Source organism: Pongo abelii, chromosome 20, assembly GCF_028885655.2.
Source record: "Pongo abelii isolate AG06213 chromosome 20, NHGRI_mPonAbe1-v2.0_pri, whole genome shotgun sequence".
NCBI classification, from domain to species: domain Eukaryota; kingdom Metazoa; phylum Chordata; class Mammalia; order Primates; family Hominidae; genus Pongo; species Pongo abelii.
In genome coordinates, this window is record NC_072005.2 from 52712146 (window position 1) to 52728665 (window position 16520).

Here is a 16520-nt window from a genome sequence, read left to right on the forward strand (position 1 = left end):
TTCTAAACCCCAGCATTTTGGATTGAACCATCTTCCATCGGTTAAAGGGGAGAGCCGAGAAAGCCCTTCTACATTTGTCGCCAGCCTTTTTATCACCTCCTGGCCACAGAAACGATGTATTTGCTTCTCTAACGGCCACGCCGTTTCGCCCTTCGCCTCGTTACTCCTCAAAGCCCCACGCGGCCACAGAGTCCAGACTTCCCCACCACCACCTTGCAGTGGCTCGCCCCAGTTTGACGCATTGCAGGGAAGGTCGGACCAATGGGCGCCACGCTCTCATTTCCGCCACGGGCCAGGCCCAATAGTGACGCGGTTCACAGAGGGACGCGTCACGCACCGCCGAGCGGTACCCCTCCGCCGAGGAAAGCGAAGTGGGCCCGGGAGGCAGAGCGCGCGGCGAGAGAAAGTAGTCCGGCGGCGGGAGCGGGCGCGCGCGCGCCCGGCGGCAAACCCAGTTCCTGTGCAGGGTGGGGACGAGAGATTCGCGGGCCCGTCGGTGTGGAGCGGGACGCGGAGGGATCCGTGGGAGCCGCAGTGCGGCGGCGCGCGGGCCGGGTGGGGCGGGGCCGAGCGAGGCGGGGCGCGCGCGGCGGCCGTTGAGGGACCGTTGGGGCGGGCGGCGGCGGCGGCGGCGGCGCGCGCTGCGGGCAGTGAGTGTGGAGGCGCGGACGCGCGGCGGAGCTGGAACTGCTGCAGCTGCTGCCGCCGCCGGAGGAACCTTGATCCCCGTGCTCCGGACACCCCGGGCCTCGCCATGGTGAGTGAGGCTGGGGGGTCGCCGAGGCTGCGGGCTCTGAGGCGGGCTTAACGGGGCAGGACCCCTGAGGGGGCGACGGAGCCCAGAATGGGGGGCGTCCGGGCCGGGCGAGAGCCTCGGGACCCTTTTCTACCCGCGTTGTCGGGGGCCGTTGAACCCAGAGCGGGACGTCTGGATCCCCAAAGGTTTCCAGAAGCGACTTTAGCACCAAATGGGATGTTTAAGTCCACAAATGGGTATCTGAGCCCCTAAAGGGGACATTTGAACCCCGGATGGAGGATCGGGACCCTCAGTGGAATCCCTCAAAAGGATTTTGGACCCAGGATGGGGCGTTGGGTTTCAGGATGGAGGTGTTTGGACCCCAGGGGACGAAATAAGAAAGATGGGCTGGGGAGGGGAGCTATTCAGGCCCTGATGAAGGCGTTTGGTCCTGAGAGGATGCGGGGAACGGGGGACGAAGGGAGGCTGGGCTGCTCTTGGATGGGGTGGTGGAGGGTAGCTGGGCCCGGGCGGGGAAGGGCGACCCCTGGGCTCCTGTGGAGCAAAGGAGAGGGTCAGGGATGGGCGGTCACTTCTACAGATGAGACTCCCGAGGGTGGGGGAGGGTGGTCTCCAAAGCCCAGCACTGCAGAGGAGGAGGAGGGTGAGGTGCAAGCTTATGGGAGGAAGAGCCTGGGGTGGGTGGCAGCGGAGATTAGAAGATGCTCTTGAAGGCTTCCGGGACGGCGAAGGATCGGGGTCGTGGAGGTGGTGAAAAGGGATGGTGAGAGTGGGGCTCGCCAGTAGTCGGGGGACAGGGACCCTTGGGGTTAATTTGGAAGTAGCTAGAAAAGGTTCCGAGGTTACTAGTGGTTAAGACTGTTGCTCTAGAAAGAAAGAATTTTTTTAATGGGGTAGGAGTGTTGTGCTTGGGTCCAAGAGAAGATGGATTTCCAAGGTGAGGGGTGGGGGAGGACTTGGGCTTGGGTAGTTGGGAGGTGAGGTGGAAGGAGAAAATGAATGGCAGTCAGGGTGGGCCTAGGTTTGGGGGTGGATGTGGGTAGCACCCTGCCAGTCTCCAGGGACAGGCCAGGACAAAGACAGCTCAGGGTGGATTGGGAGTGGGCTGCAGAGGCCGGAGGAAGCTTTTCTACCGTCCTCCTTCCCCAGGAAGAACGCGGCTGGGTGGAAGGCACCGGGGCAGTGGGAGCAGGTGGGCGGAGCTGTTCAGGCCCCTATTGCGCACTGAAGCCTCATGAAATGGGGATGGGAGATCAAAGTTTGGGGTGCCTTGAATGAGCCAGCTTTTTCAAGCCTAGAAGCCTCACTCTGTCGCTGCCCTTTTCAGGCCAAGAGCACTGCCTTTTCCCAGCAGGAGCGCCGGTTTTCTCATGATCCCCAGCCCCACACACCATGCTGCACCTCCTCACTTGTGCCAAATGACAGTGCAGTACAGTGTGGCGTCAGTGACAATCAGATGCCTATTCCCGTGCCCTCGGGGTGGGGGCTGCAGAGCTTGATCAGAGAGTGCCTCTGGGGAGACCCCTTGATCGGCCTGAGGGCCACTTGTTCCATTCAGGACCCTCACTGAGCGTGTCTGTTAATTCACAGTTAGGGCTTTGAGAGAAAACCAGCAGACTAGTTCTTTCCTACTCCCTGCCACCCACAACACCCACAGCCCCCCCAGGCTGAGCCTGGGAACCGTGTGCAGCCATCCTCCCTGGCAAGGCTAGGGAGAACAGGCAGCCGCTGCTGTGTATCAGATCTCATACTTGCTGACACAGACCTGATGGCTCCTCTTGCCACTACCCCATTTTCCCCCAGCAGAACCTGGCTAAAGGGGCCCTGAAGCACTAGCAGGCCCCCTACCTCCCGAATAGGACCCGAGCTCTGGCCACAACTAGTTTCTCTTTCCGTTTATAATCAGCAAGGTAGAGGTGGGACAAGTCACTGTTAACTGGCCTTGGACTTTGGCCTGAGCTCTGTGGCTCCTCCTTGGCCCGGGTGAGGGGCCCTGGCCTTGGTTTCTGATCTCATCTAACACTGCTCTCTGGCATTGGCTGGGGGCTGGGGCAAGGCGGAGAAATCATACCTTCTTCCCTCTTCTACCTCGTGTTTTTTTTTGTTGTCCAGCCCCTTGCTGGAGCCTAAGATGAGGGATAAGGGAGCAGGAGACCAGCTGAGTTATTTTGGAAACAGTTTTTGTTGAAAGTTTAGTCTTCAGGTCTAGAAAGGAAAGAAACCTTGAGCAAGGATCAATGATCTCTTCTTAGGCGGTCAGTTTTCTGGGCAGCAACCTTGCTTGAGATCTGTACCTTTCCTTGACCAAGCAGGGAAGTGGGTCTCCAACATGGGAGGGAGAGCGTCTGACAGGCCCTCCATGCAGAGCCACGCCTATTTGCAGCAACCCTGTGACAGAACTGAACATGGCAGTGCCTCATCTGCATCTTCCCCTCTTTTGGTGGAGACTGGCAAACGGTGGCCTTCAGAGCCACTCAGGGCAATCTGCAGCCTGTCACAGCCTCCTCGCCCCCACCCCCAGCCCCTTACAGTGCTGCCCAAAGGTCTGGAGAGCTGGACTTCTTGCAGGGCGGAGCAGTGGGCTGGGAAGGCCCTGACCTGGCTCGCTTTTTCCATTCTAGGCCAGGGGAAAGAATGAAAAGCAGATGGGATGGCAGCCGCATCCCCACACTGCTGCCCTCCTCTCTGTTCTTTCCCTGACCCTCCCCGGGCATTGCCTGGTCTCAGTAACCAGAAGCCCATCCTCCCTTCTCACTTTCCCTAAGCCTCTTCCTCAGGTGTCAGGACCTAAGGGATGGCTCCAGGCTTTTGTGCCCATGGTGGGAGGTGGGGGGCAGGTGGAGCAAGGGGCTCATGGGCCTGGGGCTGCCAGGTTGGCATTTAGAAGCCCCACCACCCTGTCTTTTTTAAGGGCAATGCAGAAGAATCTTCATTTGGCCTCCCCACCTCCCCTTTACACTTTGGACTTTTCCAGAATGTGCATGTGTGCCGTTTTCCTTCTCTACCTTCCTCTTTCCCCCTCCCTAAGCCCTCTCCCCTCTGTGATCATCATTTTGATTACCCCTCCCATTCTGCCTATTTGGGGCTTGCAAGTTCTTCTTCCCTTAGGTTTTTTTTTTTTTTTTCTAACTTTTTTAGATCAGTGATTGTTAATATTTGGGACGGGGATGGGGGTAGGGGAGGCAGGCGGTGGTTTGTTCCTAGCCTCTGGAACCTCTCCGTAGAATACTGCAAATTCACATAATAGTCTGCTTCTATTTCTGAGGCTCTCAGACTCAAGACTAGAACATGCTATAGACTTGGAGCCCCTTTCCCTGATTGTGAAAGGAAGGGGAACAGACCCACCGTGGTGTCGGGATGGTGGTGCCTTCTTAACAGCATCAACAAACACCAGGGAAAATGTGTCTTTTGGCTGCTAAAGCTAAATGTTGGGATTCAGCCTCCCCAACGCCCGAGCCCCGCTCCTGCCCCATAGGATCACTATGCCTGGCTGATGCCCAGCACACCAGTGCAGGAGAAGCCAGTCCCCGCATCTCCTCCCCACCCCCAAACCCCGCATGCAGCAAAGGCTGCCTGCCACCCACTGGCCAGTCCCCAGAGTGCCCAAGCTGGAAAGGGTTAAAAACTGCAGTGCAAGCCGACTTCAGTCCTCTGCTGCTGCCCGCTGCAGCCCTCTCCCTGACGTTTGTCCCTCCTGCCCAAAAGAAACAAAACAGAATGGCCCTGCGCCCTCACTGTGCGCAGGGGGTGGAGCGCCTGCCTCCAGCCTGACCGGAGTTCTTTAGGTGCTTGAACAACTCGGGCCGCCAGTTAGAATTTTTGCCACTCGGGTCGACTCTGCCTGAGCCAACCGCCTCCAAATAGGTGACACAGAAACTAGCAGAGATAGCCCCAGACATCGTCCCTCTGCCCTACCCAAGGACTGGCCTGCTTCAGTTTGGAGCCTTCTAGAGCTTCTTGATGAGGCCTCCAGGGCAATCGCTCCCTTCGCTCGGCCTCTGGGGCTCCCACTGATGAGATGCAAACCTGTGCCAGGCCTCGCCAGCGCTGCTGATTTGGGGCTGGGGCAGGCTTTTCTCCCGCCTCTGTGGCTCCCACATGCTGAGTTGAGATTGGAAGCCCGTGGGTCTGGGCAGCTTCATCGGGCCGTGCGTCCAGCAGGCCTGAGTGTCCAGCCCACCCTGGTACCCAGCTTTCTGAATCACCAGACTTTATCATCAGGCGCTGGCTCTGCCTCAGACCCTGACTCTGGCATGCTCCTCCCTGGCCCGGCGGGAATGCCACGTGGAGCTGGCCTCACTGGGGCTGGGGGCCTGGGCTGAGTGAGGAAGATGTGTCTGTGCTGTCTGGCCTGGTGACTGACTTTCCTCTTCATGCTTTTGCAGGCTGACCAGCTGACTGAGGAGCAGATCGCAGGTGAGTGTGCTATCCCCCTCATCTTAGCTCAGGAAAGCCTCCACATCCCCAGCCAAATCTTAGCCACCGAGGAGTGACATCTGATGGGTGAACCTGTGTATCCCTTGTGTCCCCTAACACTATGCCTTGTGCCTAGAATGCTGATAAATGTGTATAAGAGCACACTGGTGCCCCAATGACACCAAGCCCCATGGCCCTGAGACAGGCCTTTACCAGACACCAAAGGCTGTGTTCCCCTCCTGGGCCTGGGTCATCTAGGGGCTTGATATCAGTGGCTGCAGGACGAACCCAACTCTCTCTCCCAGCTTCAGCCAGGTTGGCTTAGAAGGTGAGCTCCCTGCCTCCCTATGGGGCCTACAGAGCTCCTGTCCCACTTTAGGAGCCGCCCAGGAGCTGGCTCGTCACTCCCACCTCTGCACTTGCCTGCGCTTTGCACTTCCTTTCGCATGTGCCTGTGCCTGCCTGTTCTGCTGGCGGAAGTGCCACCCCAGCGCTTTGCATGGGCAGCTCCTTCCCATCCCTTAGCTCAGATGTCCCCTCGGGGAGGCCTTCCCTGACCCCCATCTCAAGTACACAGCCTTCCTTTACTCTCCTTCACATCACTTTATTTTCTTCATAACCTTTCTCGCTGTCTGAAATTATTTTCTTATGTCTTCACCTGTTGTATCTCCTGTTACTAGATGTGAGTTCCATTGAGTTTGGGACTTGGTTTTGTTGGTCCCTGCTATAGCCTTAATGCCTGCCTAGAACATAGTAGGTCCTCCGCAAACTTTTGCTGGCTAAACAATCATCTCTCTCTCAGCAAGCTAGAAGAAATCCCTGGATCCCATCTAATTCATTTTTCTAACCCCTCCAAAACCCCACAAGGGTCAGCTACAGGAACTATTGTGTAATTATGGATCCGTGCCTGCCTACCCGCCCATACTGAGCTGCCCGAGGACAGAGAGCAACTCTTGGTTTATCTCCATAGCCAGGGGCCAGCACACAGTAGACCAGAGGAGCGATCCAGAGAATGGGCCTCTGCTCCGCACCAGCTACCCAGCCCCCAGCTCTGCTGTCAGGTTCAACCGGCTGTGTAACAAGTACTAAAGGCCCAGCTTCTGCAGTGGGAGGAGGCAGGAACGGACTTGCCTTCTCTCCTTTCTCCTCCCAACCCCCATCACAGAGTCACCTTTGCAGCTTCAAGATTTTGGCCCTGGGTGGCTATGGAGACCCCTGAGGAAAGCCAGAGGATGGCCTGGTTTAGTGATCATGAGCTCGGGGTGCCCCATGACCCACTCTCCGCCCTCCCCAAGAACAACAAGGCCTCAGCACAGGGAGGTGCCAGCCTCCCCAAGGAGACTCTTGCCATGTCCCCAGGGCCCAGAGGCTCAGGGCCACAGCTTCCCAGCTGTGCGTGTCCCTCCCAATGCACCTGCCACCCATCTCCCAACTCTGGCCTTGTGCAACATAAACGGTCTGCTTTTCACCCTGTCTCCATTAGCAAACTGTCCACCGCCTCACCCCAGCCCACACCCTCTGGGAATAGGCTGCCAGACATCTGTGTTTTCAGGGCTTGGGGGTAGAGGAGCACCAGGTGCCAAAATGGGCCCAGTGGGAGGGCAAGAGCCATGTGCTCCTCTCCCTGCCCCTGATGCGGCCCCAGCTGTGGCCTTCCCACTCAGCACTGCTAGCTCCTCATCCTCCTGGCTTGGCAGCCGTCCCCTCGCTTTCCATCCCCCCACCCACCCCACGCACCGTCCGTCAGCCATGTTCTGCTGCCGACCACCCCCACGCTCACCACACGCAGTGGCTCAGCTCCTTTGGAAACTGGTAGCACCCACGGCAGGGAACAGGGCTGCCAGTCAGAAGGGAGTGGATGCCTGCATTTCCTCTTCAGGCCGGCCAGAGGCATTCTGCAGCCTCCCCTCCTCGTCCCAGCCAACCAGCCCTGGCTAACACACTCGGATAAGGAATCCTTTCGGCTCTCATTCACTCCATGACTTTGGTTCATTTCATCATTTGAGGGAGAAGCCAAAGCCAGGGACCAAACAGAAATGTAGAATCATCTAAGGACAGCTGTCAGACCATTTTCCCCACTGTCTTCACTGGCTGGCCAGAAAAATAGCTTTACCTGGCACAGTGTTGATGTTCAATAACTGTCGAATGAAGGTTGGAAGGGCTTTGCTCTGAGCACTGAGGAGAGAGAGCTGGTTGTGTGGGACTTGAAGTCTGTCTCAGTTTCTTTAGGTGGGACTGACGCCCTTGGCCTTCCTCCAGGGAAGGCGTCCAGCATCCAGAGGTAAGGATTCTCCTGTGGACCTTGTGACCTCTGACTCCTTCCCCTTCTTCCCCCAGAGTTCAAGGAGGCCTTCTCCCTCTTTGACAAGGATGGAGATGGCACTATCACCACCAAGGAGTTGGGGACAGTGATGAGATCCCTGGGACAGAACCCCACTGAAGCAGAGCTGCAGGATATGATCAATGAGGTGGATGCAGATGGTGAGCCCCACAGAGCGCGTGGGCAGCCCCGCTCCTGGTCACCCCGAGTGACTGCAGGGAGCCTCCCTCAGGGTGATGGATGAGCCCGTGTCTCTCAGGGCCCAGGGTCATCTTGCAGGGCCCAGGCCAAGAGCATTCTCCATCCTTTCCCCACCTTCCAGGGAACGGGACCATTGACTTCCCGGAGTTCCTGACCATGATGGCCAGAAAGATGAAGGACACAGACAGTGAGGAGGAGATCCGAGAGGCGTTCCGTGTCTTTGACAAGGTAAGCAGCCCTCTCCAGGGGCGGCTATGAGACTGACGCCGGCCTTCAGGCAGACAGGCGGAACTGGAGCCACGGAGCTACCACTTCCAGGAGGCCCGGGTCCCGGTGCCAGCCTCACTGCCAACCTGCTCTGCCACCTCAGGCAGCCTCCCTCACTGTGCTCACTGCTGAGGGATGGTGATGACAGCCACCCCTCTCACTGCCTCTCCCCGCCGGGAGAAGTGCCCAGTGAAAGGCTTTATCCCCAACCCTCAGGATGGGAACGGCTACATCAGCGCCGCAGAGCTGCGTCACGTAATGACGAACCTGGGGGAGAAGCTGACCGATGAGGAGGTGGATGAGATGATCAGAGAGGCTGACATCGATGGAGATGGCCAGGTCAATTATGAAGGTGAGTCAAGGCCAGGCTTGATCTCGGGAACAAGAAGAGAATCGCAGCTTCAGGAACAAGCCCCCAGATCCCTCTTGTTGGGGAGGGCCGCTCGCCACTCAGCCTGCCTGCCTGACCTCCTCTCTCTCTGCTTCACTCCACAGAGTTTGTACAGATGATGACTGCAAAGTGAAGGCCCCCCGGGCAGCTGGCGATGCCCGTTCTCTAGATCTCTCTGTTCTCGCGCGCGCACTCTCTCTTCAACACTCCCCTGCGTACCCCGGTTCTAGCAAACACCAATTGATTGACTGAGAATCTGATAAAGCAACAAAAGATTTGTCCCAAGCTGCATGATTGCTCTTTCTCCTTCTTCCCTGAGTCTCTCTCCATGCCCCTCATCTCTTCCTTTTGCCCTCGCCTCTTCCATCCATGTCTTCCAAGGCCTGATGCATTCATAAGATGAAGCCCTCCCCAGATCCCCTTGGGGAGCCTCTGCCCTCATCCAGCCCGGGTGGCTCTCCTCCATTTTGGTTTGTTTCCTCTTGTTTGTCATCTTATTTTGGGTGCTGGGGTGGCTGCCAGCCCTGTCCCGGGACCTGCTGGGAGGGACAAGAGGCCCTCCCCCAGGCAGAAGAGCATGCCCTTTGCTGTTGCATGCAACCAGCCCTGTGATTCCGTGTGCAGATCCCAGCAGCCTGTTGGGGCAGGGGTGCCAAGAGAGGCATTCCAGAAGGACTGAGGGGGCGTTGAGGAATTGTGGCGTTGACTGGATGTGGCCCAGGAGGGGGTCGAGGGGGCCGACTCACAGAAGGGGACTGACAGTGGGCAACACTCACATCCCACTAGCTGCTGTTCTGAAACCATCTGATTGGCTTTCTGAGGTTTGGCTGGGTGGGGACTGCTCATTTGGCCACTCTGCAAATTGGACTTGCCCGCGTTCCTGAAGCGCTCTCGAGCTGTTCTGTAAATACCTGGTGCTAACATCCCATGCCGCTCCTTCCTCACGATGCACCCACCGCCCTGAGGGCCCGTCCTAGGAATGGATGTGGGGATGGTCGCTTTGTAATGTGCTGGTTCTTTTTTTTTTTTTCTTTCCCCTCTGTGGCCCTTAAGACTTTCATTTTGTTCAGAACCATGCTGGGCTAGCTAAAGGGTGGGGAGAGGGAAGATGGGCCCCACCACGCTCTCAAGAGAACGCATCTGCAATAAAACGATCTTGTCGGCCAGCTGCCCAGGGGACGGCAGCTACAGCAGCCTCTGCGTCCTGGTCCGCCAGCACCTCCCGCTTCTCCGTGGTGACTTGGCACTGCTTCCTCACATCTGTGCTCCGTGCCCTCTTCCCTGCCTCTCCCCTCACCCACCTGCCTGCCCCCATACTCCCCCAGCGGAGAGCATGATCCGTGCCCTTGCTTCTGACTTTTGCCTCTGGGACAAGTAAGTCAATGTGGGCAGTTCAGTCATCTGGGTTTTTTCCCCTTTTCTGTTCATTTCATCTGGCTCCCCCCACCACCTCCCCACTCCACCCCCCGCCCCCTGCTTCCCCTCACTGCCCAGGTCGATCAAGTGGCTTTTCCTGGGACCTGCCCAGCTTTGAGAATCTCTTCTCATCCACCCTCTGGCACCCAGCCTCTGAGGGAAGGAGGGACGGGGCATAGTGGGAGACCCAGCCAAGAGCTGAGGGTAAGGGCAGGTAGGCGTGAGGCTGTGGACATTTTCGGAATGTTTTGGTTTTGTTTTTTTTTAAACCGGGCAATATTGTGTTCAGTTCAAGCTGTGAAGAAAAATATATATCAATGTTTTCCAATAAAATACAGTGACTACCTGACTTGGCTCCTCCCCTCCTGTCTCAGTTTCTGGCCTGCCCGCCTCCAACACACACACACACCAACCCCCACACTGACTCCTTTGGCCCAGAGGTGGAAGAGCCTCTCCTCCAAGCTGGCCCTGAAGCTGTGTCCGGTCAGTGCAGCCCAGTGGACGCCTCTGAACCACAGTTCTGATCCCAGCTAGATCGCAGGGTCGTCAAGGGCAGGATCCTGTCCTAGAGATAGTCGCACAAATGGACTGAAAGGCGGGGACTGAGAAGTCTCCATCTGAGGCAGGCCCATCATGCCACGGGAGCACACAGGGAAGGGGTCAGCCCAGTCAGGTGGCAGGACTGAGCTGAGACCTACCTGAAAGATAGGCAGTCCCCTAGCTGGGCAGGGGAAGGAAGGGCGTTCCAGTTGGGGGAGACGATGTGTATGGAAGCCCTGAGGCAAGAGGAGCCCGGACACCAAGGAACTGAAGGAAATCCAGCGAGGCTGGGTGAGAGCCCCGAGCAGCTTGGAGCCCAGCTGGGTGAAGAGAGGAAGGCAGGGGCAGGCCCTGCAGTGGGTGAGCCTCTTGATGCTTTGGGGAGAGGGGTGGCATTCACTGCTTTAGTCTCACAGGCAGCCAAAACATGCCAAGTTTGGATCTACAGTGGTGAGAAAGGCATGGTCCTGAGCTCACAGGGAGGGCATGGGACTCAGTGTTGGTTTGAAGATCTGAAACAAAAAGCCCAAAACAATTGCAAACCACACAAGGCAGAGTACAAACCGCTATGCGGTCACAGCCAAATTACAAACCACAGAAAGCTCAACTTCCTCGTGGCAAGTGGGGATGTGAGGAAGAAGCCGCCTCAACAGCGCCCGGTGGCACATGCCTGTAATCCTACTTTGGGAGGCTGAGGCAGGAGGATTGCTTGATGCCAAGAGTTTGAGACCAGCCTGGGCAACAAAGCAAGACCCTCCCATTCCAGTGGGGCTATAGTGGAGGGATGGGTCAGAATCCTCAAGGGCTTTTCTCATTCTCCCTCTGGGGAACGGGGAATGAGAGGTTAATAAGCATTGTCTTTAACTTCTGAGTTTCTTACACAACCACAGGAGCTGGGCAAGGGTGGAGCAGAGACAGAAGTCAGTGGAATAAAAAGAGGTCCTTCCACTCATCTGCACTTGGCCTCAGAGGGCAGGGGAAGCCTGGCCCAACTGCAGGCCCTTCCTTGTGGCAGAGAGATCAGGCCTCGGCTGGGTTTTCCTGGTGCATCCCAGTCACCGGAACCAGTGGCGAGGGTGGAGACATTGGGAGTGGCAGGCCATTTTCCAGAGCCCCAGCTTCTGGGCCCCCTTTTCCTGCCACCTGGTTGTGGCTTGGCATTTGGTGGTGCAGTAAAGACGGTAAAGTGTAGTGGATAACCCGGGATATGAGCAAAAGCACCTGCCTTAGCATTCTAGTTCCAGCACTTAACCTGCCTTGTGGCCTTGGGCAGGTGCCTTAGAGTTTCTGGACCTCAATGACCCTGTCCACAAAATGGGGGGTATAATGGTACCTGCCTCCTAAGCTGAGCTGAGGATTGGATGAGGCTACAGGAAGGAGGGGGGTGTGCAGTGCTCAGGAAGTGTTCTGTGAGCACCTGCCGCCATTGGCTGGGTGCTTCCTGCTTCACGGGCTGCCTTTGAAGTTCTGCATCCATGAGCTCATCGGAGCCTTAAAGCAACCATTTGGGCTGGATGCCATTAGTTCCCATTTTGCTGACCAGGAAACTGAGGCCCAGAGAAGTGAAGTCACTACTGCAAGGTTATGAAGTAGGAAGTGACACAGCCGGAATCTGAACCAGATCTGACCCTGAGGAGTCCAAGCACCCAGCAGCTGGGCTTTAGGGTAAATGGTAGTTTAAAAACAGATAGACTTCAGGCAGGCCAGAGCCAGAGCCAGAGCCAGTGGGGAGGCCAGGCTGAGGCTGGTGTCCCAGTGGTGGGGTCTGAAATGGGAGCTGCCCCCTTAGCAGTTAGGGTACCTAAGGAAAATTCTGGTCTAGTAGTTGAGTCAAAGATGGGCTGTGGTTTCCCATAGGATTGGGCTCAAATCCCAGGTTGAGACTCACTCGCAAGAGTGAGTCTTTGTGCTCACTAAGTCCCAAGGGGCCACCTCTGCCACTTCAATAACCTTGGAGCAGCGATTTAACTTCCCTCGGCCTCCATTTACAAGTCTGCAAAATGGCAAATGATAATAATCTGTAAAGGAAGACGATACAAATATCCACCAACTTGGGTTGTGCCAAACTTTTTTTTTTTTTTTTTTTTTTGAGATGGAGTCTCACTCTTGTCTCCCAGGCTGGAGTGCAATGGCATGATCTCGGTTCACTGCAACCTCCGCCTCCCAGGTTCAAGTGATTCTCCTGCCTCAGCCTCCCGAGTAGCTGGGATTACAGGTGTCTGCCACCACACCTGGCTAATTTTTGTATTTTTGTAGAGACAGGTTTTCACCACGTTGGCCAGGCTGGTCTCAAACTCCTGACCTCAGGTGATCCTCCCACCTCTGCCTCCCAAAGCTCTGGGATTACAGGTGTGAGCCACCACGCCTAGCTTTTTTGTTTTTTGTTTTTCGTTTTTGAGATGGAGTCTCACTGTGTCGCCCAGGCTGGAGTGCAGTGCTGCGATCTCAGCTCACTGCAACCTTCACCTCCCAGGTTCAAGCGATTCTTCTGCGTCAGACTACCCAGTAGCTGGGATTACAGGTTCCCCCCACCACGCCGGGCTAATTTTTGTATTTTTAATTTTTAAAAATTATTTATTTATTTATTTATTTTGAGATGGAGTCTCACACTGTTGCCCGGGCTGGAATGCAATGGCGAGATCTCAGCTCACTGCAACCTCTGTCTCCCAGGTTCAACTGACTCTCCTGCCTCAGCCTCCTGAGCAGCTGGGATTACAGGCACCCACCACCACACCTGGCTAATTTTTTGTATTTTTAGTAGAGACGGGGTTTCACTATGTTGGCCAGGCTGGTCTTGAACTCCTGACCTCGTGATCTGCCTGCCTCAGCCTCCCAAAGTGCTGAGATTATAGGCGTGAGCCACCGTGCCCAGCCTGTATTTTTATTTTTTATTTTATTTTACTTTTTGAAATGGAGTTTGGCTCTTGTTGCCCAGACTGTAGTGCAATGGCACAATCTCAGCTCACTGCAACCTCCGCCTCCCAGGTTCAAGCAATTCTCCTGCCTCAGCCTGCCTAGTAGCTGGGATTACAGGCACCTGCCACCACACCCAGCTAATTTTTGTATTTTGGTAGAAACGGGGTTTCACCATGTTGGCCAGGCTGGTCTCTAATTCCTGACCTGAAATGACCTCCGCCTGCCTCAACCTCCCAAAGTGCTGGGATGCCAAACTCTCTCTCTCTTTTCACCTCCCCCTACCCGCCCCACGCCCCCCATCCCCCCCAGCCTAGGCTGGAATGCAGTGGCGCCATCTCGGCTCACTGCAACTTCCGCCTCCCAGATTCAAGCAATTCTCCTGCCTCAGCCTCCTGAATAGCTGGGATCACAGGCGCCACGCCCCACTAATTTCTTTTGTATTTTAGTAGAGACGGGGTTTCACCGTGTTGCCCAGGCCGGTCTCAAACTCCTGAGCTCAGGCAATCCGCCCGCCTCAGCCTCTCAAAGTACTAGGATTACAGGCGTGAGCCACCGCGCCCGGCCGTGCCAAACTTTGTAGACATCATTTCACTTAGTTCATACCCAGGCTGGAAGGACTCATACTAAAACGCAAAACCCGCTCCAGGTGTGCGGACCCTGCGCAGGCATGCCGGCAGGAGTCACTAGACAAATCTGGCAGTAGAGGAGTGGAGGCCTGGCGGGTGAAGCCTCTTGCATCACACCACACTTCCTGGAAGCAGCTGAGCCGGGTCTCCAAGCCCAGCGCACTCGGATCCCAACGCCCACGCCTTCTCCCACCGCATCCCGGTACCCATGCTTCTCAGCGGCCTATCAGTAGTTTCCCCCTTGGGCCCTATGTTTTGAAAGACTTTTACTCCCAGACAGGCTACGTTATTAAATAATCATGACTTCCCTTCCCATTTTTTATTAATCAAAGACCAATAGACCGCACTCAGCTTCTAATGGCCCCTGGGCAAGCGCTGAGGGGAGCCGGCTCCAGCCCAAAGAAGAGAAATGCCTGGACCGGGAGTCATTTCCAGTTCAGCCTCGCAGGTCTACTAGACCAGCTCAAAACCTGTCCTGAGAAAGTGACTAGAGAAGGGGACATACCAGGGATGCCCAACCAGGGCCGCCTGAGGGCTCCCAAAGATCCCCTCATTTCCCAGAGGGTGGCTCTGGGGCCACTCCTGAGTGTCACTCCCAGTGTGGCCAGCAGGTGGGGCAATGACCACGGAAGACCCTGAAGAGCTGCAACTCCCAGGCCCAGCCCACGGCATAAGTGTGTGTGCGTCGGTGTTTAAGTCCCATTTGTGGGTCAGGCCGGGTACTAGGGAGATGGGAATGAATAAAAAGAAAGAAATCGTAAAATGAATCAAGTCCCCTTGAGTCCCCCGTTCCCAGCACATCACTTCCTGAGCCCCACCCCACGCTAGGGCAGGCGCCTAGAGCAGTCAGCCTCTGTGTCTGCTGGTTTGAGCCAACCGCAGATCAAAAATATTCAAAACACACAGGGTGCGGTGGCTCAAGCCTATAATCCCAGCACTTTGGGAGGCTGAGGTAGATGGATTACCTGAGGTCAGGAGTTTGAGACCAGCCTGGCCAACATGGTGAAACCCCATCTCTACCAAAAATACAAAAATTAGCCAGGTAAGCTGGGAGTGGTGGCTCATGCTTCTAATCCCAGCACTTTGGGAGGCCAAGGCAGGTAGATTGTTTGAGGTCAGGAGTTCGAGACCAGCCTGGGCAACATAATGAAACCCCATCTCTACTAAAAATACAAAAATTAGCCAGGCGGTAGTGGTGCGCACCTGTAGTCCCAGCTACTCAGGAGGCTGAGGCAGGAGAATCGCTTGAACCCAGGGGGCAGAGGTTGGAGCGAGCTGAGATCGAGCCACTGCACTCCAGTCTGGGCAACAGTGAGACCCTATCTGCCCCACCCCCCCAAAAAAAATTAGCCAGGTGTGGTGGTGGGCTCCTGTAATCACAGCTAGTTGAGAGGCTGAGGCCCAAGAATTGCTTGAACCCGGGAGGTGGAGGTTGCAGTGAGCCAAGATTGCGCCACTGCACACTTGGATGACATAGCAAGACTCCGTCTCAAAAAACAAAACCAAAAAAACACAATAAAATATACAAATTTTAAAACAATACAGTATAATTATTTACATAGCATTTGCATTGAATTAGGTGTTATAGGTAATCTAGAGATGAGTTAAGGTATAAAGGAGGATGTATGTAGGTTATATGCAAATATGACACCACTGTATATAAGGAACTTGAGCATCCACAGATTTTGGTATCCCAGGAGGGTCCTGAAACCAATCCCTCTAGGATACCGAGGGATGACTGTCTATATTTTCACAGATCCTTGCACTGTGCCCTCTTAGTACAGCTTGTGATTTTGTATCTTAGCTGCTTATTATAAAACATTTTTTTTTTTTGAGACAGAGTCTCACTCTGTCACCCAGGCTGGAGTGTAGTGGCATGATCTTGGCTCACTGCAAGCTCCACCTCCCCAGTTCACGCCATTCTCCTGCCTCAGCCTCCCAAGTAGCTGGGACTACGGGTGCCCACCACCACGCCCAGCTAATTTTTTTGTATTTTTAGTAGAGACAGGGTTTCACCATGTTAGCCAGGATGGTCTCGATCTCCTGACCTCGTGATCCGCCCGCCTAGGCCTCCCAAAGTGCTGGGATTACAGGAGTGAGCCACCGCACCCAGCCAAAACATGTTTTTTTAGACAGAGTCTCGCTCTGTCGCCCAGGCTGGAGTGCAGTGGTGTGATCTTGGCTCACTGTAGCATCAACCTCCCGGACCCAAGCAATCCTCCCAACTCCACCTCCCAAGTCGCTGGGACTATAGGCACAGACCACCACGCCCAGCTAAATTGTCTATTTTCTGTAGTGAAGAGGTTTCACCATATCACCCAGGCTGCTCTTGAACTCCTGGGCTCAAGCGATCCACCTGCCTCGGCCTCTCAAAATGCTGGGATTACAGGTGTGAGCCACTGCGTCCGGCGTTTGTAACATATTTTTATGTGATTATTCAATCACCCAAGTGGATGGTGAACAAGGTAGGGCCAAGGCTATGTCAGTCACCACTATATTCCCAGTGGGCACGAGGCAGCCTTGGGTCCAGACCAGAGCAACTCAAGGGAATGTATGTTGAGTTAATGAATATAAAGGAGGCTGAAGAAGGGAGGCATTAGATGCCCCAAGTTGGAGGTGTAAGCACGACAGAAACGCTTTTTTTTTTTTTTTTTTTAGATGAAGTCTCGC

General features: G+C 55.5%; 1 protein-coding gene across 1 annotated transcript; it reads left to right on the top strand.

Moving 5' to 3' along the window:
- Window positions 1-636: 636 nt before the first annotated feature.
- CALM3 (calmodulin 3) lies at window positions 637-8637 on the top strand. Its single transcript, NM_001132483.1, is given in 6 exon segments — window positions 637-757; window positions 5143-5173; window positions 7511-7654; window positions 7816-7922; window positions 8178-8313; window positions 8457-8637. Coding segments are annotated over 6 exon segments (450 nt in total). The 5' UTR covers window positions 637-754; the 3' UTR covers window positions 8486-8637.
- Window positions 8638-16520: the final 7883 nt, after the last annotated feature.